This window comes from Protopterus annectens, chromosome 12.part0, assembly GCF_019279795.1.
Source record: "Protopterus annectens isolate FY-2018-M chromosome 12.part0, PAN1.0, whole genome shotgun sequence".
NCBI lineage: Eukaryota > Metazoa > Chordata > Ceratodontiformes > Protopteridae > Protopterus > Protopterus annectens.
Window position 1 is genome coordinate 109290758 of NC_056746.1, and position 24589 is coordinate 109315346.

At 44.4% G+C, this 24589-nt stretch overlaps 1 protein-coding gene across 1 annotated transcript in view; it reads right to left on the reverse strand.

Annotated features, from left to right (window-relative positions):
• Positions 1-24589, reverse strand: part of USP7 (ubiquitin specific peptidase 7) — a 3814244-nt gene that overhangs the window by 1585319 nt on the left and 2204336 nt on the right. The window contains 2 exon segments of the mRNA XM_044088895.1: positions 16837-16938; positions 17047-17181. Coding sequence (XP_043944830.1) covers positions 16837-16938; positions 17047-17181 — 237 coding nt within the window.

Consider the following 24589-nt stretch of genomic DNA (forward strand, 5'->3'; position numbering starts at 1 on the left):
GGTAAACACTCTGGGGGCTGTTGTGAGACCAAAGGGCAGTACTCAACACTGATAGTGACTGGCTCCCAGCCGGAAATGAAAGTGATCTCTGGATGTTCTGGCCCTTTTGATATGATAGTACCCATCCTTGAGACCTACAAAGCACATCCAATTGCCCGTTCCTAAGAATGGAAGAATCAATTGAAGCGTGACCATCTGGAACTTCTCCTTTACAAAGGCATTGAGTCCGCTGAGGTCCAATATGGGCCTCCAGTCTCGTTTTCTTTGGAAATAAAAACAACCATGAGTAGGTTCAGGATCCTATCTGGTCTACTGGGACTGGCTGGATGACTCTTTTCCTGCAGCCTTTGAATTTCTATGGTCGCTTGATCCCTGAGACTGGGTGGAACGTCTGAGATATTTCTTCGTACGGGTGAGGGTTCTGAGAACGGAATGACATAACCTCTGATAACTATTCTTTGTACCCATGAATCTTTTGTAATTTCTAGCCAGGCGTCTGGATACAAAGACAAGCGACCCCCGACTGCCTCCAGAGTAGGACAGTCGGGACTCATTTGAGGAGTGCTGGTAGGGCTTGCCAAAGAACTGATCCCCGTCGCCCTGGTTTTGCGGACCCCCATCTGCCGCCTGGGCAGCTTCTTCCATTATTAGCCCCTTCTCTGCCCCTGGAGGGGGGGGGTTCACTCCGTGTGTTCTGAAAAGCTCCTTGGGACTTCCGGAACCACATTTTTCCTCCCTTCTGCCCTTTGGGGTACTGTCTAGTAGGGGTGGAAAAATGGACTCCTACGGCAGATAAGAGTCTTTCCATCTTGCTCACACCTAGTGAGGGTCTCCTTGACTTTGGGCTCGAAAAGGGATGAGCCATAAAATGGGGTATTAACCAAGGAAGATTTGAAGGCTTCAGCAAAATAGCATAAGCGCATTCAGAATGTCTCCAAAGAGCTACTGCTGAATCCGCTGCCTGACTCGAACCATCGGCTGCGTAAGAAATGAGCCACATGGACAAGTTAACTATGGAGTTAAGGGTATTAAGCTGGGTTGTCACCTTATCAGAGACACCTCCATCTGTACTACCCTGCAGAGCATCTCCAAGCACTTTTAGGAGATCTCTCTGACGACAGGTAAAATGTGTCAAGTAGTTGAGCGATCGCATAGCAAAAGTCGCAGAACTAAAGATGCATTTCCCATACCTGTCCATAGTCCTGGAATCCCTCTTAGGAGGATGGACAGTAGAAAATGTTTCAGATATCTCTTTCTTGGTGGCTGCCGCAACCACCATAGCATCAACCTGCACTCCCTTGGTGAGAAACATTTTGTCTTGGGGTGACATAATAAATTTGTTGGGCCTCCAAGGGACAGGTTCCAAAGTATCAGGCGACTCCTACGCCCTTCAAGCAACCAATTCCATTAGTTCAACGAAGGGCAGAGTCACCCAGGAAGTGGAGGGTTGAGACTCAAAGGCCTTCAGGAGCACAGACTCATCATCAGTAGGGCTAAAAAACTGCTAGTCACCCCTCTGATTAAGAAGTTTAAGGATATCAGAAAAGGAGATATCCTCCGAGGGGGACTGTGGGGACCCTTCTGACTTCTCTAAATCGGTGTCTAATGTAATAGACTCCTCTAGCAAAGCTTCTTCCTGGGAACCTAATCAGTCGAGGCTTCTGGCGAGGTCTCAGTATAACATGGGTCACCCAATGGAGCTACCCGAGGCTCTGGGTCTCGACACTTTACAGGGACCCGTGATGTAGAGGCAGTAAGTGGCACTTTAGGGGAGGAGAAGGAAGGCCCTGACGACGCTGGAGTCTTGGAAGACATAACCCTCCTCATAGCATCGAAGGAAGGAAGCAGCCGGTTCCGAAGAAGATGGCAACCTCCCCCGGCGACGACGCAGTGGGCTCCGACGCAGAGGAAGCAGCCGAGCTCATCCGCTCCGAGAGGAAGGGTTGGAATAGATACATCAGTTCGAGACTCCCCCCCCCCCCCCGGAGCCGATCAGAAAGTGTCGGCTCCCAGACTCCTTGAATGGCACCGAAGAAGTCTGAGTTGACGAAGCCGATAGCACTGGAACAGGCCTCTGCTCCGAAGGATCCATAATCATCAGTTCTCCCTCCCCCGGCTCAGAAGGCCCGGCTTGGAGGAGTAGACACTGCAGGTAAAACGGTCTTCGGCTCCAAAATCAGTTGGGTCTAAGCCGATAATTTGGCTAGAGCTGGGTTCTTGAGAAGCCTCTGCACCATTCAGTCACATCCACATCGGAGAGGGTTCTCGAAGAATGAGTAGAAGGAATCGAAGAAGCCACAGACTACAAAATGGGGGACCTCAAGGTTTCGGAGACCAGCTCCAATACTGGGACCAGCTCTGAAACAACGGCTCGGTGCACAGCTCCAAAAACTGCAGAGCCGGCAACCGCACCTTAACAGCAAGGCTTGGAGCTGACGACTAAGGCTCCGACGAAGCTTTAGAGGACTTTGACCCCTTCGATGACTTGGAGGCCTGGTCAGCCTTGTCCAAAGACTCCTGGAAATCTGGTTCAGCAAACCCGTCCACCAGTTTTCTCCTGCGCTCCAGTAACACCCTGCTACTAAAAGAGTGGAAAATGGAGCAATCCTCCTGGAGATGGACTGCCCCCAAACAGTAAACACAACTGACATGCAAGTCAGTTATTGACCATTTCTGCCCGCACCTAGGGAATTTTTTAAAACCGGACTTTTGTTTCTCTTTCTGATCTGCCACATCAAAAGCAAAAAATTATATGCACCAGTCAGAACAGCAAATCTATATAAAGCTATGCAAACCACACAAGAAAAGGTCCAATCTAATATCATCTAATAACACAGCAATGCTAAGAAGAAATCTACAGTACTAATATATATATATATATCACACTAACTACAACTTAGCTGTAACAGGATAGAGAAAACAATGTTTTAACAACCAACAAACACAGCCAACAGGAGTAAGAGCAGCCGCTCTTGAAAGATGAAAATTCTCATCAAATATAGCAAGGACAAAGCCTAAATGCAAAACTAAGACTAGCTAGCCAAAAAGACGCTATTTTACAGAAGATTGCAAAAATTTAGCTAACAAGATTTTAAGAAATTCAAGAAATACTGGCCCGAACTCTCTCTTGACCTCCACTAGATCTGAGACAGAGAGCATCATGGGATAGGGACTTGGCCTTGATCTACTCTAAAACCCGAAGCTTGTGAAACCGCCAACTCGCAGCCGAACCCGTGTGCAAGTATTAACGGCGAGATTGAACAACTTCACATCAGAGGTCATTTACTAAGACAATAAGGAGATGACATGACCCAGGACCACCACTCCACCTTTCTGGAGTCACTGGAGAACATGAAGGTCCTACCAAACACCCTGATATTGGGCAATTTCAATTACCCTACCATTCACTGGGAAAACTACTAGAGTACAAATTCCCAGGCCCAGCGCTTCCTGGAATTCATCAACTCAAACGACCTGGATCAGCTGGTAAACTCCCCCTATCAGAGGTGAAAACATATTGGACCTGGTCATCACCAACATGGGCGACAGGTGTTCCACACCAGAGGTCAACCAGTCACTGCTTAGATCAGACCATAAACTTATCACTCTGGATGTCAACACCCCCACCCCCAAACTAAGGAAACCACAGTAAAAAAACTTTTCTAAAACAAACTTCACCTTACTTAAGACAGGGGTGGTAAGTTTCACAGCCACCACACTAAAGGATAATGCTATCCAAAATGCAGAAACCTTTACAAATGCACTCTATGAGCACTTACAAAGATGCATGGATCATGCCATCGCTAGCAAAACCAAGACTCACTCCTCTAAGAGAAGGAAACCAGTTTGGTGGACCCCTGCAATAAACAGGCTATACAATAGGAGGAATCTAGATCAGAAAAAAAGCAAATCCCAAGAAGGAAAGACATCCCTGATCAGTATCAGTAAGAAATTGAGGTCCCTCATAAAATCATCCAAGACTAACTTTGAAAGAAAAATAGCCAAAGATTCCAAAGATAAATACAAAGCCTTCTTTAGCTATGTTAAGAATCTAAGTGGCAACTCGCAGATATGCACTGAACTAGTGCAAAATAGCACAAAATATACTGAACCTACAGATACTACCAACATCCTAGCAGATAGATTCAGTGCAAACTTCACCCCCCTTCTCATTCCAAAAGGGTCCACAACAATACCGGAAAAGTGTAGTGTCCCAAAAATCACAGATGCACTGGTGAAAACAGCCCTTTCAAAAGCCAAAAACACAGCGTCAATGGGACCAGATGGTGTCCCAGGCTGCGTCTTGCACGAACTACAGAACAAACTAACCCCCCACCTAAACACGCTGTTCAACCTCAGCCTCTCCACAGAATGGCGCACAGCAATGTTTTTTCTCTCTTCCTTCCTACCTATGAACCTATGAAAATGGAAGAAAGTTTGAAGATGCTAGTCAAGTTCTAAATCAAAACAAGGCAGTCATGGGCCAAGATGTGGAATCATCCTTTTCATGGGGAATAGGTTAGATGAAGAAAACTTGGAAGAGATGATTACAAGCAAATATAAGATAAATGAAAGGGCAGCAATGCCTTAGCCTGCCAGAAAAACGGCAAGTCAAAAGGAATTCAAATGGATTAGGAACAGGAAGGAAAGAGGTAGCTACAGAGGGGTTAGATGCTACAATGTGAGGCAAAGCCTTCTTCCAACTAGCTCACCGTACACAGAGCAGTAATGCATAGTGATTCTGACTCGCTTATTACACTGGACCTTATCTGTTTTACCTTTACAAGTTAAAATGCCTGCCCCCAAAAAAGATCAAAGCCAACTAGACCACTAGCAGCATCCAAAAAAAAGAAGTTATGTACTCACCATAACGTTCCATGTATGTAGTCCATCTCGCCAAACATTATTACGTGTGGGTTCGGAGCCGATCCTCGGCTCCAACTCAACCGCTTTTAGAAAGCCTGAAAACTTCTGTCTGGCTCGTGGCTAGGAGGTATCCCATGGTGCATGAGCACATTCCCCAGATCTTGTTTTCTACGAATCTAAATCAGGATAAGACAGAAAGAGGACAAAGGTCTGGAAGAATAAACTGTAATAAAGGCGCCCTTTATGGTATAAACCACTGTACAAAAAACTGTTTCCAGATCCTCCAGGAAGGGGGCTGGTGGTTGGGTTTGTAATAATGTTCGGCGAGATGGACTACATACATGGAACGTTATGGTGAGTACATAACTTCTTTATGTTATGTAGTCCTATCTCACCTACATTATTACGTGAGACAGTGTCCCTAGCATTTTGAGTGGGTGGCTCACTGGAAAATACTCCTGAGTACCGTGGAACCAAACGAGGCTCTACCCCTGGAATTTAAATCCAATTTATAATGGGAAATTAAGGTATGAGGGGTAGCCCATGTTGCTGCTGCATATATTATCAATAGGCGCCCTGGCTTGGAAGGCAGCAGAAGTAGAAAATGACCTGGTAGAATGCGCTTTGACTTTAATGGGTAACTCCTTTCCCTCAGAAGTGTAAATGAAAGATACAATTAGAGATCCAGTTCGATGGTGTGACCTCAGAAACTGGCAAACCCATTCTTGTCTCAGCAACGGAAACGAATAGCTGTTCTGATTTTCTAAATACTTTGGATCTGTGGATATAGACACGCAGTTGCGTATACACATCCAACTGATGAAATCTATACTCTGCTTTATTGGTGTGATTAGGGATGAACACTGGCAATTCGATTGTTTGGTTTAAGTGAAAATGAGAAGAGACTTTAGGGATAAAAGAAGGACTGGTCTGGAGAGAAACCCTATCTTTGTGAAAAATTAAATATGGAGATTTAACTGATCAGGCTTGTAGTTCAGAAACTCGTCTGGCTGAGGTCATTGCCACCAGAAAAAGAGAGTCTTCCAAAACAGGAATTTCAACTGACAACTATGGGCTGGTTCAAATGGTGGCAAAGTAAGTCTAGAAAGGACTAGATTTAGATCCCACGGAGGAATGGGGTCTTGAACAGGAGATCTTAACATCATGGAACCCTTAAAAAAAGATTTGCATAGTTTGTGAGACATAAGGCTTGAATCATTAATCTCCATATGAAAATTGGATATTGCTGCTAGCTGAACTCGGGAATGTAGCAGCTGCTGAACCCTGGTGAAAGAGTTCTGAAAGGAACTTTAAGACAATAGGAATGGGAGCTGTAAATGGATTAACTTCTCTGTTATGTGCCCATATAGAAAATCTCTTCCATTTACTGTGATACAATTTTCTAGTCTAAGGCTTGTGAGAAGAAGTATAGATATGGGATACAGCTGGAGACAGATCATGAAGCCTGACTAGTGACGGAACTGGAGCAGCCATGCTGTCAGTTTGAGAGTGTGGAGACTGGAATGAAGAGAACCTGACGTGTGTCAAGAGGTCTGGCACTGGGTCCAGAGTCCATGGATAGTGTAACAGGTGGGGCTCGAGAAAAGGGAACCAAATCTGATGAGGCTAGTAAGGAGTGATGAGGATCATCTTGCTTCTCAACAACACTGCTTTCTGTATGACCTTGGGAATGAGTGGAAAAGGAGGAAAAGCATAATAATCATGGACGAGTGCATCTCTTGAGACTCTCTCGGACGGGGGATGAGGGAGAAAAAGGTGCTGCATTTGGTGTTGATGGGGCTGGCAAAGAGATCGCAGCAGGGTTGTCCCCACTTGTGGAAGATCAGACTGGTGACTTTCTGGTTCAAAGACCATTCGTGAGTTAATAATATTGCCCTGCTTATCTTGTCCGCCATCATGTTGGATGTCCCCGTGACGTGCGTTGCAATGAGAAAGCATTGGGAAGAAATCGCCCAGTTCCAAACTCGCAGGGCCTCTCGACATAAAGGGTATGATCTGGTTCCCCCTTGTTTGTTTAGATACCAAATCACTGACATGTTGTCTTGTCTGGATAGCCATCGTCCCTAGAGGGAGAAAATCGTCAAGTGCTTGCAACAGTAGAAGCACCTCTCTCATCTCTAGGACACTGATATGCAGATGGGCCTCCTGATCTTGCCATGTGCCTTGGACAGTCCTGCCTAGATAATGCCACCCCCACCCTGAGAGGCATCCGTGGTCACAGTGGCAACGGGTTGGTGCGGTAGAAAGGGAGTCCCTGTGGCAAGATGACCTGACTGAATCCACCAGTGGAGATCCTTTTTGCATGAATCTGTGCTCAGTTATCTGGTGATGCAGAGGAAACTGCTGAAAAGACCACTGGGATGACAGGAGCCATTGGAGTATCCTCATATGCAGTCTTGCTAATGGTACAAAGGTTATGGTCGACGCCATTGTTCAAAGAAGCTGCAACACCACCTTCGCTTTGACTCTTCGGAGAGGAAGTAACCTGTAAATTTGCTGTGCAAGATTCTGTACTCTGTCTGTAGGTAGTCTGACTATCATAGAAACCGTGTCTATGTTTGTTCCTATAAAGTTTATAGATTGAGTGGGCAAAGTTGAGGATTTTTCACAGTTTATAGAGATTCCCAACTGGGAGCAGAGCTCGATTGTGGAATCTCTGGATTGAACTAAACGATACCTGGTGGTAGCGGTCAGGAACCAATCGTCCAGATAAGGAAAGACTTGGATTCCCTGACAACTCAAATGAGCTGTCACTACTGCCATGCATTTGAACACCCGAGGGGCTGTGGTGAGACCAAAGGGCAGCGCCCGAAACTGGTAATGACTGGCTCCCAGCTGGAAGCACAGATAACTCCTTGATGCTTTGTCCATCATTATGTGGTAGTAGGCATCCTGGAGATCTATTGAGCACATCCAGCTGTCTTTCCCTAAGAGAGGGAGTATGGATTGTAGAGTGACCATTCGCAACTTGGACTTCTTTACATACTCGTTTAACCTGCTGAGGTCTAGGATGGGTCTCTAGTCCCCTGTTCTTTTTGGAACTATAAAGAACCTGGAGTATGTTCCGAATCCTGTCTGGTCTGTTGGGACCTTTTGGATGGCTCTTTTTAGCAGCGGCTTTTCTATCTCTATAGCTGCTTGATCCCTGTGATTGCGTGGTACATCTGGGAACCTTTTGGGAGGGCATGGTGGAAGGGAAAAGGGTATAGAGTAACCTCTGGTGATAATGTCTTCTACCCACTTGTCTCGAGTGAGATTTAGCCAGGCTTCTGGGTACAAGGACAGGCGACCCCCGACCGGCTCCAGAGATGCACAGTCAGGTTCAACATCAGGAAGGCTGATAGGGACAGTCACGAAAGGAATCAAAACCTCCCTGATTTTGTGGGCCTCCCCTGCCTCTAGCGCGACGTCTTCTTCCTCCCCTGCCTCTGAAGGAGGAATCTCCCTGTGCATCCTGGAAAGGTCTCTGTGATTTCTTGAACCACATTTTACCACTCTTTTGACCTATAGGGTAAGGTCTAGAAGGAACGGTAAAACGGACTCCCATGGCAGAGAGAGTCTTTCCTTCCTGTTCACACCTGGTGAGGGTATCTTTCACCTTGGGTCCAAAAAGACAGGATCCATCTACGGGGGCATTAGTGAATGTAGACTTGAAAAGCTCAGCAATACTGCATAGACGCATCCAGGAGTGTCTTCTTAAGGAGACTCCTAACCCTGCCGCCCTACTCGTACCATCAGCTGTGTACGAGATGAACCGCATGGAGGAGTTAACAATGGATGTTAGGGTAGCCAGCTGAGTAGACACTGTAGATGGGACTGCTTCAATAGAGGTACCCTGAAAAGCATCTCCTAACTCCTTTAGGAGATCTCTCTGAAGTCTCAAAGTGTGATAGATAAGTTCTGCGATCGGAGTGTAAAAGCTGCTGAAGAGAAGATACGCTTCCCGTACCTATCCATCGTTCGGGCTTCCTTACTGGGCGGATGGATAGAAGAAGTCGTCTCTGCTAGTTCTTTCTTCATGGCTGCTGCCACCACCATGGCAACAACAGCCAAGCCCTTGGATAAAAATTCTTTGTCTTCAGGGGGTGGAAAGAAATTTATTTGGCCTACTGGGGACCGGTTCCACGGCATCAGGAGTCTGCCATGCTTTCTGACTCAAGATCCAGTAATTCATCAAATGGGGGAGACACCCATGAAGCTGAGAATTGAGACCCAAAAGCCTTCAGGTACACTGACTCCTCATCAGACGTGGTTACAGTGGGCCAGCCGCCTCTCTGCTTGAGGATCTCCAAAATGTCTGCAAAGGAGACATCTTCAGAGGACCCCTCTGACTCATCGTGGTCAGTGTCAAATGTGAGAGACTCATCAAGGGAGTCTACATGCTTCCTCTTACACGAGCTCTTCCGAGGGGGCTCCTAAGCGGGGTCCTCTGGGGAGGTCTTGGAAGGTCAGGGGCCACCCAAATGGGGGTCCTGAGGCTGTGGGCCTCTGCCATAGAGGGGAAGAGAGGATGCTGAGACTGTAGTCGGCACTTGGGGGAGTATAGCATCGGTATTTCTACGTGGGGCGGATGAACTATCCAACATGCTCCTCATCTTCACGAAGACCGATACCTCCGGCTCTGAAGAGAGCGTAGGTGCCGATGGCTCTAAAAGGATTGGTTCCGAGAACAATGTAGGGTCCGAGCTCACTCGGGCCACGCACCAAGAGGGAGGCTCGGCACCAAAGTTGTTCAGTTCCAAGTGTCCCCCTCGAGGCCGACCACAGAGCTTCAGACCCTAAACACTTCGGACGGCGCTGAGAGTGTTGGAGTGGAACTCGGAACCGAGACAACCACATGGGGTACTGGAGCAGAGGACACCAGTGCAGTCGGTACCGGCAATATTAGCTCCAAAGGCCACATCTGGCTTGGAGGAGAAATGAGAGCAGGATCGGTAGCAGGAGTCGGCTCCAGAGCCGACAAAAATTTTGCCAAGGCCGACGACTTGGAGTCTGAGCACCACTCGCTCGATGTCTTCTTCAGATGGACTCCTGGAGGATCTGGAGGACAGTGTGGGAGACCTCGTTCTTTGCAATATAGGCGATTTTAGAGTAGGGGAGACCGGTGGAATATCCGTTGACCAGCTACGAAGAGGACTGCTAGTGATCGGCATCGAAACACTTAGTGCCGATACTGCAGGGTCTATGTCCAAAATCTCAATTGGCCCAGAAGACTGTGGAGCTGAAGAGACAGAGACCAACTCCAATTTTGGTAACTTCTGTGGAGGTTCAGAGGCAGAAGTTGTGGCCGGAGAAGGCCGTTTAGAGGTCTTGCCCTTATCCTTCCTGCATGAATGCGACCCAACAGAGGAGGAAGAAAGTACAGTTGTGTACACTTACCATAAATATAGATGTCCAGGTGCTTTCACTGTTGGTCATTACCATTTGGGTAATCTGCTGGCAGGTTGCTCTCAGTCGACCTGAATAACAAAGTCTTGGGTCCTGCGTCGGTTGCAGACTCCTCTTCCATGACGTCAGGTTGTCAGGGGTATAAAACATGCAGCCGACGCCATTTTATTCAGTTTTTCATAACCCAGATGCCAGGTGCCCCCCCTAAATGAGGAGCAAAAATATATATAAATAAACATAAATATATGTAAATGCACTTTTAGCAACATACACTTTACCTTCATCTAAAAGCAAATACACCACAAAGGCTTTAGTATATAGTGAAGGAAAGAAAAGTTATAGAAAAGGGGGATGGCGGGTGGGTAACCCGGACTGCAACAGTGAATACACTCGAACATCTACATTTATGGTAAGTGTACACAACTGTACTATGTTCTTCATGTTTCACTGTTGCAGTCATTGCATTTGGGTAGAATCCCAAAGCTATGGATGAGAGGACAGAACTAAATAGCATTAGGAGCGGCTATAAGGCCCTGCAGAACTGCAGTGGCAAAGCTTGCCCTGGATTTGGAGAAGAGAGGCAAATGATAATGCTTTGTGAAGGTATGAACAGAGCTCCAAGTAGCAGCCTCTAGAACTTCTTTGGTTGGAACCCCTCTGAGAAAAGCTGCTGAGGTAGAGGCAGCCCTGGTGGAATGCGACCTGATCCCCTTGGGCACAGGTTTACCATGGTGCATGTAGCAGAAACGAATGCAGTGGCTTATCCACTTAGAAATAGTCTGCTTTGATACAGCCTTCCCCTCTGACCCTGCAGCAAATGCTACCAGTAGTTGCTCAGGCTTCCTTAGAGATTTGGTCCTGTTTAAGTAGAATCTTAGTTGTCTGTGTACATCCAATGAATGCAGAATCCGCTTCCCCTTGTTCTGCGGATTTGGGTAAAATGCTGGCAGGGGAATTGTCTGGTTAAGAGCCACACTGGATACCACCTTAGGCATAAAAGAAGGATTGGTCCTGAGGGACACCCTGTCCGGGTAAAATGTAATAAAAGGCTCCACAGCCATGAGAGCCTGTAGTTCTGAAACCCTTCTTGCTGAAGTGACTGCCAAGTGGAAAGCTGTTTTCCAAGATAGAAATTTTATATCCGCAGTAGCTGCTGGTTTAAAAGGAGGCAGGGTGAGTTTTTCCAGCACAGAGTTGAGGTGCCATGCAGGAGTTGGTGGTCTTATGGGAGGCCTTAAATTTCTGGCCCCTATAAGATGCTCTTTAAGCAGAGGATGAGAAAAGAGGAGAGGCTCTGTGTTGTAATGAGCTGAGATGGCAGAGGCATGTATTTCTACTGAAGAAAAAGATAGGCCCTTGTCAAGCATCTCAGTCAAATGTTGTAAAATCTGAGGAATATTGGGCTTTGCTGTGTCCGTTTCCTTATGCTTGGTTCCAAGCACAGAGTCTCTTCCATTTATCAGCTTAAGATTTTCTAGTACTAGGCCTTCTGGCTTCCAAAATTATATCCATCAGAGATTTACTGAGAGGTGTTGTTTGAATAATTAAATGATCAGCCATGCTGCAAGGTTCAGAGTTTGGAGCGGAGTGTGCAAAATTTGATTGTTCTGCTGCGACAGCAGATGAGGTATTTGAGGCAAGTACCAAGGAGGAAGTTTAAACATATTCCTTAGAATTGGGTACCAGTGCTGGCGAGGCCAGTCTGGAGCAACTAGGATCATTTTTGTTTTTTCCTGTCTGACTTTTAGTAAGACCTTGAAGAGAAGAGGCAGAGGGGGAAAGGCATAGACTGATAGGTTTTTCCAACTGAAGGATAGGGCATCCACTTTCCATGCTTTTCTGTGATATGTTCTTGTGCAGAATTTGTCCAGTTGATAATTTTGGGGAGAGGCAAATAGATCTATGTCTGGGCTCCCCCATTTCTGTGTTAACATGCTAAAGATTTGTGGATCCAGTTTCCATTTGTGCGGGTCCATAAGATTTCTGTTTAGGTCTGCCAGAGTATTTTGTTCTCCTGGCAGGAATTGAGCTTGAATATGTATTTGGAAAGTAAAAGCTGTGCTCCACAATGCCATGGCTAGTCTGCAAAGGGGGTAGTAATGTGCACCCCCCTGCTTGTTTATGTACCACATAACCGTGGTGTTGTCCGTCTTTATCAGTAGTTGTCCTGGATGAATTAAGTCCTTGAAGGCTGTCAGAGCATTCTGAACAGCTAGCATCTCTTTCTGGTTGATATGCAGATGCATTTGTTTTGGGCTCCATTTGCCCTGAATGCATCTCTCTGCCAGGTGGGCCCCCCAAGCATAGTCTGATGCATCTGTAGTTAGGGTTTGGGTGGCAGGGGGTAGAGTGAATGACAGTCCCTTGTTTTGGTGACATGTCTCTGCCCACCAAATAAACTCCTGTTGTAGGGAGGGAATGAGAGGAATCGTTTCCAGACTGTGACAATGTTGACTCCATAAACATTTTAGGTACCATTGTAGTTTCCTCATATGCAGTCTCGCATATGGAATTTGTAGAATGCAGGATGCCACGAACCCCAAAGCCTGCAGAACTTGTCTTGCAGATAACTGGGTTTTTGTTGCCATTTGTTTGAAGTATGTTGTCAGTTGCCTTTGTCAGGCGTAAGGTAAGCCATCTGGGCAGTTGTATTCAAGCTTGCACCCAGGAATGTAATTATTTGAGAGGGTACCAGGTGGGATTTCTTTTCATTTATTGTGTAACCTAGGCATGTTAGAAGCCTTTTTACAAACGCCAGATGTTGAAGAAGAGTGTCCTTGTCCTCTGCTTGAATGAGACAATCATCCAGGTAAGGATAAATTTGTATGCTTCTTTGTCTGCAAAATGTAATTACTGGTGCCAGGCACTTTGTACAGGCCCTGGGCGCAGTAGATAAGCCAAAGGGCAGTGCAGAGAATTGGTAATGCAGAAAACTTGCCTTGAAGCGGCGGTATCTTCTGCATGATTCCCTTACTGGGATATGCAGGTATGCCTCTTAAGTCTAGAGTCACTAACCAAGCGTTCCTGCCCAGCATAGGCAGTAGCTGTTGTAAAGTCAGCATTTTGAATTTTTGAATGTCCAGGAACATGTTCAAAATTGATAAGTCCAGTATTGGACGTCAGGCATCGTCTTTTCTGGGTACCAGGAAAAGTCTTGAATAAAAACCTTGACCTTTTTCCTTTTCTGGTACTGGTTGAATAGCCCCCATATCCACGAGGGACACAACTTGTTTCTGAGCCTCTGCCCACTGATTTTGTGGCAGATCTGGCCAACCGTTTGGAATTGGCAAAGTATGGAAATTAAATCTGTACCCCTGGGATACTATGTTTAATACCCACTGGTCCTGGGTAATTAACTGACAAATTTGAGCATGAAGTGCTAGTTTTCCCCCCAAGGGGTCTGCCAAAAGATAAGTGTTTGGTGAAGGTAGAGGGAAGTCATTGAGACTGCTTACTGTAGGGTTGTGCTTTGTTTCCTCCAGATTTGGAAGTGGAGGCACCCCATTGCTTTGAACTGTAAGAACCTTGTGATTGGTGCCTGGATTTGCCTTGAGTGGCTCTGATGGAAACAGGAAAGGACCAATTTTTAGTAGGCCAGTGCCTACTGCACCTGGGTGGATGCACTTGCAAGAAATATTTTACAGTTTGCAAAGATTTAGCTTTGTCTTCCATTTTCTTTAAAACCTCTTCTGCCTTATTACCAAACAGAGTATCATAATGCAAGGGGGCATCCAACAATTTAGCTTTAACATGTTCAGGCAGATTTTGCTCCTTGAGCCAGGCATGCCTTCTAATCACATATCTAGTAACTGCGGCCCTGCAAGAGGCCTCCAAGGAATCAATACCACATTGCAAAGTATGCTTTCCAACCTCTTCTGCTGAAAGTAGTAATTCATGTAATGTTTTTATCTTCCACACAATCAGAAATCAACATAATTTTCTGTTTCAGTAAGCCCATAACATGCTGTTGATATTTAACCATATGAAACTGGCAGTTTAAGGCCCTAATTGTCAAGGTTGCAGACGTATAAACCTTCTTTCCCCATCGATCCAACAGCCGGGAATCTCTATGAGAGGGGGTAGGATTTTTGGCTGTAGAGGCCTTTACACCCTTGGTACCCTGAGAAATAGTCTCTGGATCAGCAGCAGGATTTCTGAATAGGAATTTGTGGGAGTCAGGAACCTTGTAATATCTGTCTGGCTTACTAGGAGCCGGAGGTAGGGAATCAGGAGCCATGCTTGATTCCGAAAACACATAATCAATGTCTAATACAGGAAGTATTGCCAAAGACATATGCTGAGGAAGAAGGAAATCCCTAAGCCTCTTTTTGATTCAGTAAAGTCCTGACTCTCCCAGTGAAAATGTTCCCTTAAAGTATGCAAAGTTTCTCCAAAAGAGTAATCCTCAGGAGGAGATGCAGATGGGATGGATTCTTCTGCATCAGAATCCTCATAGGGTGGAATAGAAAATTCCTGATCAAGAGAGGAATCAGAAGAAATGGAAACCTGATCTGAAGATTCATAATCAGTGCCTTGCCTAGGCCTCTCTTAGCAGGGGGGTGGGGTTCGGACACCACGATCAAGGTAAGTCCTCAGCCATTTTGGTCATCTGTTTTTTAGGCATAGGGGCCTGAGCACGTGGCTCATGCGTTGGTTTTTTAGACATAGAAGTTTTTGATCTTGTTTTTGAGGCTGGCGGTTTAATATAAAAATGTTGAGGCCCGAAAACACCCTCAGAAGCCGGTGCCTGCTCAGCGGCTCCAGACCCATCCAAGGGAGAGACATCCGCGGGTTCAATACTCTGATAATCTCGCGGCATACCGGACTCCGAATGGGCCTCTGTAGAAGCCTGTGACTCAAAAGTAGCAGATATTAGGGGCTGCGAAAGTGCCTCACTGAGTACCGGCGACTGGCTTAGGAGAAGCTTTGTCGTCGGTTTTGGACCTCGACAGTCTGTCTGTCTTTTTCTTTGCGCTTTTTGTGAACTCCAGTAGTCGGATTGCTAACCGACGACATTTCAAGATAATTACATCTTGATCCAAAATATTTAGAAGCAAAAATATACTGACACTTAATAATGCGTTAGTTAAATCTAGCACAAAACTGACAGCAAGGCACGTTATGATCTGGGCCTAGGTAAGGAATACAGTACAAATGAAAATCCTTCTGAGGTATTTGCTTCCCACAGGTAATGCAATTATTAACTTTTAATGACATTGGTAAGGAGCAATAAAAAGTTTCCCCAACGGGGTACTTAGCTTTAGTTTGAAGACTTCAGTTCTGAAACTCGAATGCGAAAATTTCAGGAGTCGGCCAACCGGCACTTGCGTACTGTTTCTGCTTCGGGCACCGCGCGGCAAGAAAGACTGAATAAAATGGCACCGGCTGCATGTTTTATACCCCTGACGACCTGACATCATGGAAGAGGAGACAGCAACCGACGCAGAACCCAATTTGTTATTCAGGCCAACTGAGGGCAACCTGCCAGCAGATTACCCAAATATAATGACTGCAGCAGTGAAACACAAACAACATCTGGCTAGGTCTTCCTCGAAGGAAGGCTTCAACATGCCTTTCAAAATCAGCTTATTCTTCCATTCCTGGAGTACTCTAGGGCTGAAAGAATGGCAAAAAAGACAAGTTTCTTGCAGATGTATGGCCCCCTAAGCAGTACACACAGACACTATGTCCATCAGTGATGGACATTTTTTGCTAACATTTAATACACTTTTTAAAGCCCGACTGTGTTCTTTAGGCTCCTTAGACATAATGGCAGCAGAGGAAAACCAACACACACACGAGAGGAACTAGATCCTCTAAGCAGATCTAGCCCTATAACCCACAAAAGAAAAAAGAAAAAAAAAGGTTACTAGGTTCTCTAACTTAAACGAACGTAGTGCAAGAAAAGAAACTGACAAACTAGAACCTCTAAGGTAAACGGTCGAGTCAAGAAAAAACACACACAAACCACCAACAGGCCCATGAGATTTTTTAAAAACGACAAGAAGGTCAAATCCGGTTAAACTCACAAATCGGTAATCACAATAAAGACAGTCAGCAATAAACTATGGCAGAAAATCTTCACTAGAAGCAAAAAACTCCCAATAAGCACTTAGCCACAATCAACCAAAAGAAGCTTCCGACTGAAGATGCGGCAAACGAGATCTGGGGAAAGTGCTCATGCACCATGGGATACCTCCTAGCCACAAGCCAATCAGAAGTTTTCAGTCTTTCTAAAAGCGGCAGAGTCGGAGCAGAGGATTGGCTCCGAACCCAAACGTAATAATGGGGGCGAGATAGGTCTACATAACATCTGTACTTTGATACTGTTAAAGTCTTCTACACCCCTTTGAAGAGCTCTTTCATCTCGACAAAAAAAAAAAAAAAAAAAAACACAAATAATCGTTTTGGTCTCAAACACACTGCAGTGAAAAATGCCCACATCCTAAGCCATCAGACATAACAGGAAACCGGTTACTACTACTGTGCTTTAAATTACAGTAACTTACATCTAGGTTATCATATAGTGAGGTAAATAAAAACTAATGAAGACATATTTACAGTTTTACTGCAGTCTGCTTCATAGTCCAACATTGCTGGCCTCTTCGTACCGTTACTCCTAGCCTGCATTGGCCATAACCGGATCTGATCTTGGGGAAACCCCTGCAACAAAACAAACATCAACAAATTGTTATTCTATGGTAAGGCAAGACTTGGCAAACCTGCAGCACAATAAAGTAGCGGTAAGATGCAAAATTGATGAAAACTTACCATAGTTTGTGAAAGATTCTGGACAAATTCTGCTAGTGTTGAGTTTTTTAATACTTTGAACACTGTATACCTCACTTTTTCTTCATCGTACATGTCATTGCCCTGATGGCCACAGAACTGGTCTTCTGTCACTATCTGCAATGCAGAGCATACGTTACTACATCTCAAATTTGCATGATTCTTGCTGTAAGATCAAAAAGACCAATATGATGCAAAATAAGACATGAAATTCCCTGAGAACAGTTAATCACATACAAAGGGACAGTTAGAATAAACACTACCATTAGATTTGCAAGAACATCCAAGCAAATGTATATTCAAAAATCTCCAGGGGAGGGGGTAGACAAAATGATCTGCCAACTGTCTCAAACATCAAGCAACAAGACACAGAACAAGTGCAAAAGGGTAGTTACTACCAGCTTATGTTCCAGTTTCATGTATAACAAAGATCAAACAGTTCTGATGAGGAAAACAAAAAAGTATGAAGATCAACGTAAAAAAGAAGTTAAGTACTCACCATAACGTTCCATCTGTGTTGTCCACTTTCATTCTCCCTCAACAAGTTGGTTCGGATCCTATCCTCGGATCGGACTCAGCCACTTTTACAACTCGTGGATACTGACAATTCTCAGGCTCCTCCCTTACCCATAATGCCCTATACCCCTCCATACCTCAGATCTTGTTTGCTGACCTTATTGCTAATTAAAATCAAGGAACAATCACATGGTAAGAGAAAGGAATATCTGGAGCACAAAGACAGGAACATTGGTTCCATTAGCATCTTCTCATTCTTCCAGAAGGAACAAACAAAATGGTAGGGGGTTGGAAGGAGGGGAGTTGAGGAATGAAAATGGACAACACAGAGAGAACATTATGGTGAGTACATAACTTCTTTATCTGATGTCAATTTTAATCCGTTCGTCAACAAATGGGACAGAGTCCCCAGCTACATGAATCCCGGGTGGACTCTAAGGGAAGGATATTCCTAAGCACTGTTGAGCCAAAGGCTACTTTTACCCTGCAGACCAGATCTAACTTGCAATGAGTAATAAAGGTACGAGTAGCAGCAGCACATATATTGTACAGGGAATATATGAATAAAAATAATGAAGTTGCCATGGACTTGGTTGAATGAGCTCTGAAAGGTTATGGCAAATGTTCAATTTGTTGTAGACAAAAGAAAAGTAATAAGTTAGCTACTTGGCTAAAGTTACTTTGGTTACTGACTTGCCCAATTATGACTCCAAAAAAAGAAACAAAATTTATCTGATTTTCTGAATTTTGCAGTTCTACTCAAACAGAAACGTAACTGTGAACATCTAATCATGTATTTCCCTTTGTCTGAAAAATCTGGAAGAAAAACTAAGATGGATAGATTGATTTATGATGGATTCTGATTCTGACACCACCTAAAAAAGGAAGGGAAGGCTGGTTCATAATGATACACTATCTATGAAAAATTAAGATAAGGGGGCTTAGAAGATGAGCTTGAAGTTCTGAAACTCTTTCAGCAGAGGTCATGGTTACTAAAAAGATAGTTTGCCAGGTTAAAAATTTTAGTTCTCACTATGCTGACTGTTCAAATGGAGCCCTAGTCAAAGCTTGTAAAACTAACTCAAATCCCATTGTGGGTTGAATCTTTAAAAGGATGTCTAAAATGGTTTCCTCTTAGAAAAGCCTTACAAAGTTTGGAAAAAGCTAAGGTGGAACTGTTTACTCCTACATGAAAATTAGAAACGGCTAGTTGTACTTCAACAGTCAAGGAGCTAGTTAAAAACTGTAGTCAAAAATTCAAGAACTTTAGGTACTGGCACTGAAAAAGGGTCAATGTCTTTCTGTTGTGTCCAAAAAACAAATCGTTTCCATTTACTTCTGTAAATCTTTCTAGCTGAAGCTTTATGGAAAGACAAAACAACGTGATGTACAGGAGAAGAGAGCCTGTGTTGTCTAGCTATTAATGGATGTGGAGAAGCCATGCAGTCAACTTTAGGCCTAAAACATCCAGATGAACCATGTTGGTCGGGTGACGCAGGTCGTCTGGAATTGAATCTGGATTCCAAGGAGGGCAAGCCAGATGACATCAGAAAAGGGGAACCAAATCTGATGAAGCCAGTAAGGGGCAAACGGGGATGACTGTGCTCCTCAATTGGGATGCTTTCTGGAGAAACTTGGGGAATAGAGGGGTTCGGGGATGAGCACAGAGGAGACCAGGGAGCCAACTGTGGAGGAATCTCTCTCAGTGATTCCCCTGGTAGGGGGATCAGGGCAAAGAACCTGCAGCACTTGTTGAGGGGAGATGCAAACAGGTTGCAGCAATGTTACACCCACTGGCAGAATATCTTTTACCCTTCTTTCCCCTAATCTCATGTTGAGAGAAAGTTGCGAGACAATAAAATAGACCAGCTCAACCTGTCTGCTATCACACTGAATTTCCCCAGAATGTTCATTGCTAAAAGCAATCAAATGGATAAGATCACCAACTGTCACACACACAAAGCTTCTTGATACAAGAGGCAAGATCTGGCTCCTCCTTGTTTATGTAGCAGGCCACTGACATATTGTTAGTCTGAGTCCCAATAATCCCTGAAGGGAGAGTTTCTTGGAAGGCCTGCAATGCTAGAAGAACTGCTCTTATTTCTAGGACATGGATATGCATGTTGGCCTCTTCGGAGGACAATGTGCCTTGAACTGTTTCCCCCAAGAAGTGCCCCCCCCCCCCACCTTATTTAGGAAGCATCTGTAGTCACTATGGCTTTGGGCTGAGGAATTATGGAGGGGTGGCCTTCTTAAATCTGATCTCAGTGAATCCACCATAAGAGATAATTTTTGCATGCCCGAGTTATTCTGATCTGGATGGACAAATGCTGGTGTAGAAAAGACCACTGAGTTGCTAGGGTCCACTGAAGAATTCTCTTATGGTATCTTGCAAATGGAACCAAAACTATTACCGCAGGCACTGATCCTAAAGCTTGGAGAATCAATGGAGCTGACTAAGTAATTCTGAATCATCTTTTTCACTTCAAATCGAATAATCTGTATTCTTGACAAGGGAATGGGAGGCTGTCACTGATAACGCATTGAACAGAGCAGCTATGAACTCTAATACGCGAGATGGTTCTAGCTGGGATTTCTTGTGACCGATGGTAATTCTCAGGTGGGAGCACAGCTGGAGTACATAATACTTGTGTTTTTATCAACAGATGCCTGGTCGGAGCAGTCAAGAGTGAATTGCCCAAGTAAGGAAGCACCCGGAATCCCTGCAGTCACAAGTGGGCTGCTATTACTGCCATGCATATGGAAAACACCTTGAGGGCTAAGGTGAGGGCAAAGGGCACAGTTCTGAAATGGTAATGACTGGCTCCCAGCTGGAAGTGTAGGTATCTTTGCATCCTGAAGATCTATTGAGCACATCCAGTTATCCTGGTGTAGAAAAGGCAAAATGGAATGAACCATGAGCATCTGGAACTTGGTGTACTGAACTGATTTGTTCAGACTGCTAAGATCCAAAATTGGTCTCAAGTCCCTGTTTTCTTTGGCACTAAAAAGAATCTTGAGTAGATTCCGGATTCTTTCAGGTCTGTTGGGACCTCCTGGATAACTTTTCTAGCAGCTTTTTATTTTTTGTGCTGCTTTTTCCCCCTGACTGTGTGGAACATCGGGAATTTTATCACTGGGGTGGGGGGTATTATACAACCTCTGGAAATAATCCTTTGCACCTATGCATCCTTTGTGATGTCTAGTGAGACCCTCTGGTGCACAGATATATGACCCCCTGACTGCCTACAGAGGTGGACAATCAGGCCTCCTTTCAAGAGTGCTAGTAGGATTTGTGAGAAGTGTTCCTATGCCCTTGACTATGCAAGCCTCCTCGACCGCACAGGCAGAGTCTTCCATTACGCTCGGCTCCCTTCAAACAGAGGACAGTCTACCTGAGGCAGACAGGGCACAGCTGTTCAATAAACAGGCCATGAGAGACAGGGACAGCTCTAACAACTTAGGAGTCTATTCCAATACCTCTGATCCGGCAAGGATGCTACAGGTCCGAGAGTCATCCTGCTTGAACAAACTGGGAGCCGGTCCATTCAGAGATGGTATCAGACTGGAAGATCTAATGATCTTTGGATTAGACAGACAAGCTCTGGGATTCTCAAATCCAATTGCTCGAAACCATAGGTTGGATCGGATAAGGAGCTATAACAGGTGGAGCAGTACTTGTACAGGTCTCCAGACTCAATAGGGTAGGTGCCGGAAAAAACAACTTCTGAATTTGTGCTGAGAGAAATTTCACCATTCCATCCACATCTACTTTGGTCAGACCTCTGGACGAACAAAAGGATGATGCAACTTAAGAGCTTCTACACTGGTGATGTCTATCTAAGAAGGCAATGGAAGGAGGAGGGTGCTGGATCGAGAGACTAAGCACACAGGGTCCGAGGATGCTACTTTGGATCAGAATGTGTTGAATCCAAAGACACAGATCTGGTATCAGAAGCTGTTGGATCAGAAGGTTTCGAGATCATTTTGATACCTTAATAGGTGGGTTCTGCAGAATGAAGCAAGGTCAGGGCAGAAGAACCGGAAAGGTCAAGAAAGATGCTCTTTTTCCTTGGAGAAATAAGCCCTAGATATTGTCTTAGAAAAAGGTGTAGGAAGTATGTGTGTGCGCATATATATATATATATATATATATATATATATATATATATATATATGGGTCTACCTGACAAAGCCGAAAGCTGACAATGCAGACTATGAGAACACCGCCACCAGAAGATGGAAAACTGAGAAGACAGATGGATGAAAACCCCGACGCTGAGAACACCGACATGTGAAAAGGCCGTGTAAGTATGCGGTAGTGACGGACGTTAGGGTTAGGGCGCGAGTAAGGTAAGTGTGCGATACTGACGGACTCTAGGGATAAGGGTTGGTTAAGTGAGTTAGGGTTAGGGTGCGGGTTAGGTGAGTGTGCGATAGTGACAGTCTTTAGGGTTAGGGGCGGGTTAAGTGAGATAGGGTTAGGACGCGGGTTAGGAGAGTGTGCAATAGTGACGGACCTTAGGGTTTGGGTTAAGGTTATAGATAGTTGTGTATATAAGGTTTCGTGTGGGTTTGTAAGGATTTTGGTGTGCTTGTGTTGTGTGTGTGCTTTTTGGACAGGGGATTTGTTTTGTTTGTTGATTGACGGGATTGTGGTGTGTCGGGCATGTGAGGTTTCTTGTTTGTGAACTTTCGGTTATGTGGTGTCGGTGATTTCGTTGTCAGTGTCGTCAGGTAGACCCATATATACATAGACACATTTACACACATACGTATACATATATATAAATTAAATATATTTTATATTACATGTATAAAAAATACATTTTATATATATATATGTATATATATATATATATATATATATATATATATATATATATACACACAAATATATATGTATAATATATGCATATTATACATACACGTTCAAAGGAACATATATATTTTTATCTATATACACACTATTTTTACTCAAACCAATACCAATGCTTGACAGCTAACAGCGACCACGTCTGTACAGAAAGGTGGCAAACGACAGCCAAGGTATAGAGAGAGACTAGGGCATTATGGGTAAGGGGGAATCTTGAGAGTTTTCAGTACCCATGAGCTGTAAAAGTGGCAGAGTCTGATCCGAAGTTCGGATCAGACCCCCCTTGTTGAGGAACGAATGAAAATTGACATCATATCAAAGTGCAAACAGGCACACACCACACACACATATATATATATATATATATATATATATATATATATATATATATATATATATAAAATCTATACACACACACACAATGGCAATGAAAAAGTTATGCACTCACCATAATGTTCCATCTGAGTAGTTCTACTTCATTTGTCTTCAACCTGTGGGATACTGGATCCGTATCGGATTCGAGCTGGCAATCTCACTAGCATCTGCTCCATGCTCTTCCCCTTATCCATAATAAACCCACTACCTTCCAACCCCCAGATTGAGTCTGCTGATCCTTACACTGATAATCCGACCTGAAAAATACTTATGACCTATAACTGCAGCCCTCAGGCTGATCACATGACAAGGTCCGGGGGAAGGAAGGAGGGACGGCAGAAGACAAATGAAGTAGAACTACTCAGATGGAATGTTATGGTGAGTAAATAACTTCTTTATCTGAAGTAGTTTACTTCATTTGGTCTTCAACCTGTGGGACAGAGTCCCCAGCTACTAAACTCCTGGATAGCTCTCATGGAAGGATACTCCGAAGCACCGCAGAACCAAAGGATGCTATCCTTCTAGAAGTCATATCCAATTTATAGAGAGAAATAAAGGTATGAGATGAGGACCAAGTAGAAGCAGAACAAATATCATCCAAAGAGACTCTAGACCAAAAGGCCGCAGACATAGCCATGGACCTAGTGGAATGATCTTTCACCTGACCCGGAGGAGACATGCCTCTGTCCTTATAGACCTGAAGGATGCATGAAGAAATCCACATAGCAACAGTAACCTTGGAGATGGGCTTTCCCAAAAAGGGTTTATAGAAGGATACAAACAGTTGATTGGATCTACAGAAATTTTTTGTACGGTGTAAATAAAATCATATTTATGAACATTCAGCAAGTGGAGTTTGCATTCCATTTTGTTAGCAAACATAGGAAAGAAAACTGGTAAATTGATGGTTTGACTGATATTAACTGGTGATGCCACCTTTGGAAGAAAGGATGGATTGGTCCGAAGGGAAACCCTATCTTTGTGGAAAATCATATAAGGAACTTTGATGGACAAGGCCTGCAGTTCTGAAACCTTTTTACCAGAGAAAACAGCCATCAGAAATGCTGTTTTCCAAGATAAGAATTTTAGATCTGTGGTTGCAGCGGGTTCAGAAGGCGGAGTGACCAGAGCTTGAAGAACCATAGTAAGGTCCCATGGAGGAACAGGATCCTTGACAGGGGGGCATAACAGAAAAGTGCCTTTGATAAAGGCTTTACACAGTCTGGAGGAGGCCAGAGAGGCAGAAATCTCACACTCATGAAAATAAGAAATGGCAGCCAACTGAACCGCGACAGTAGAAGAACTAGCTCCTTGTTGAAAAATATCAGCTAGAAAATCAAGAATGGCAGAAATAGAAGCCGCGAAAGGGTCTGAACTCCTTTGAGAGGCCCAAAAGGAAAAATGTTGCCATTTATTGCGATAAACCTTCCTGGTTGAGGACTTGTGAGCAGCCACCAGAATAGACCTAACTGAAGAAGATAATTGTCCCTACTAGCATTCAAAACACATCATCCAAAGCCTCCTTTAAAGACCTCATCAGGCAACATCTCAAGCAAAGCTGGTAGTGTCATGATTGCTCCCCAGGCTAGTGAAAGCGGATAACGTATACATACTAAATCTAGAGCACTTGATAATAGTTTTCAATCTTACTAAAAACACTGGCTAATCTACAATGTGTTTACTGTAACTGTGTACTATATGCATGTATTCTACCCATGTTCCAAATTTCAGCTGTACACCACAAATCTATTAATTACC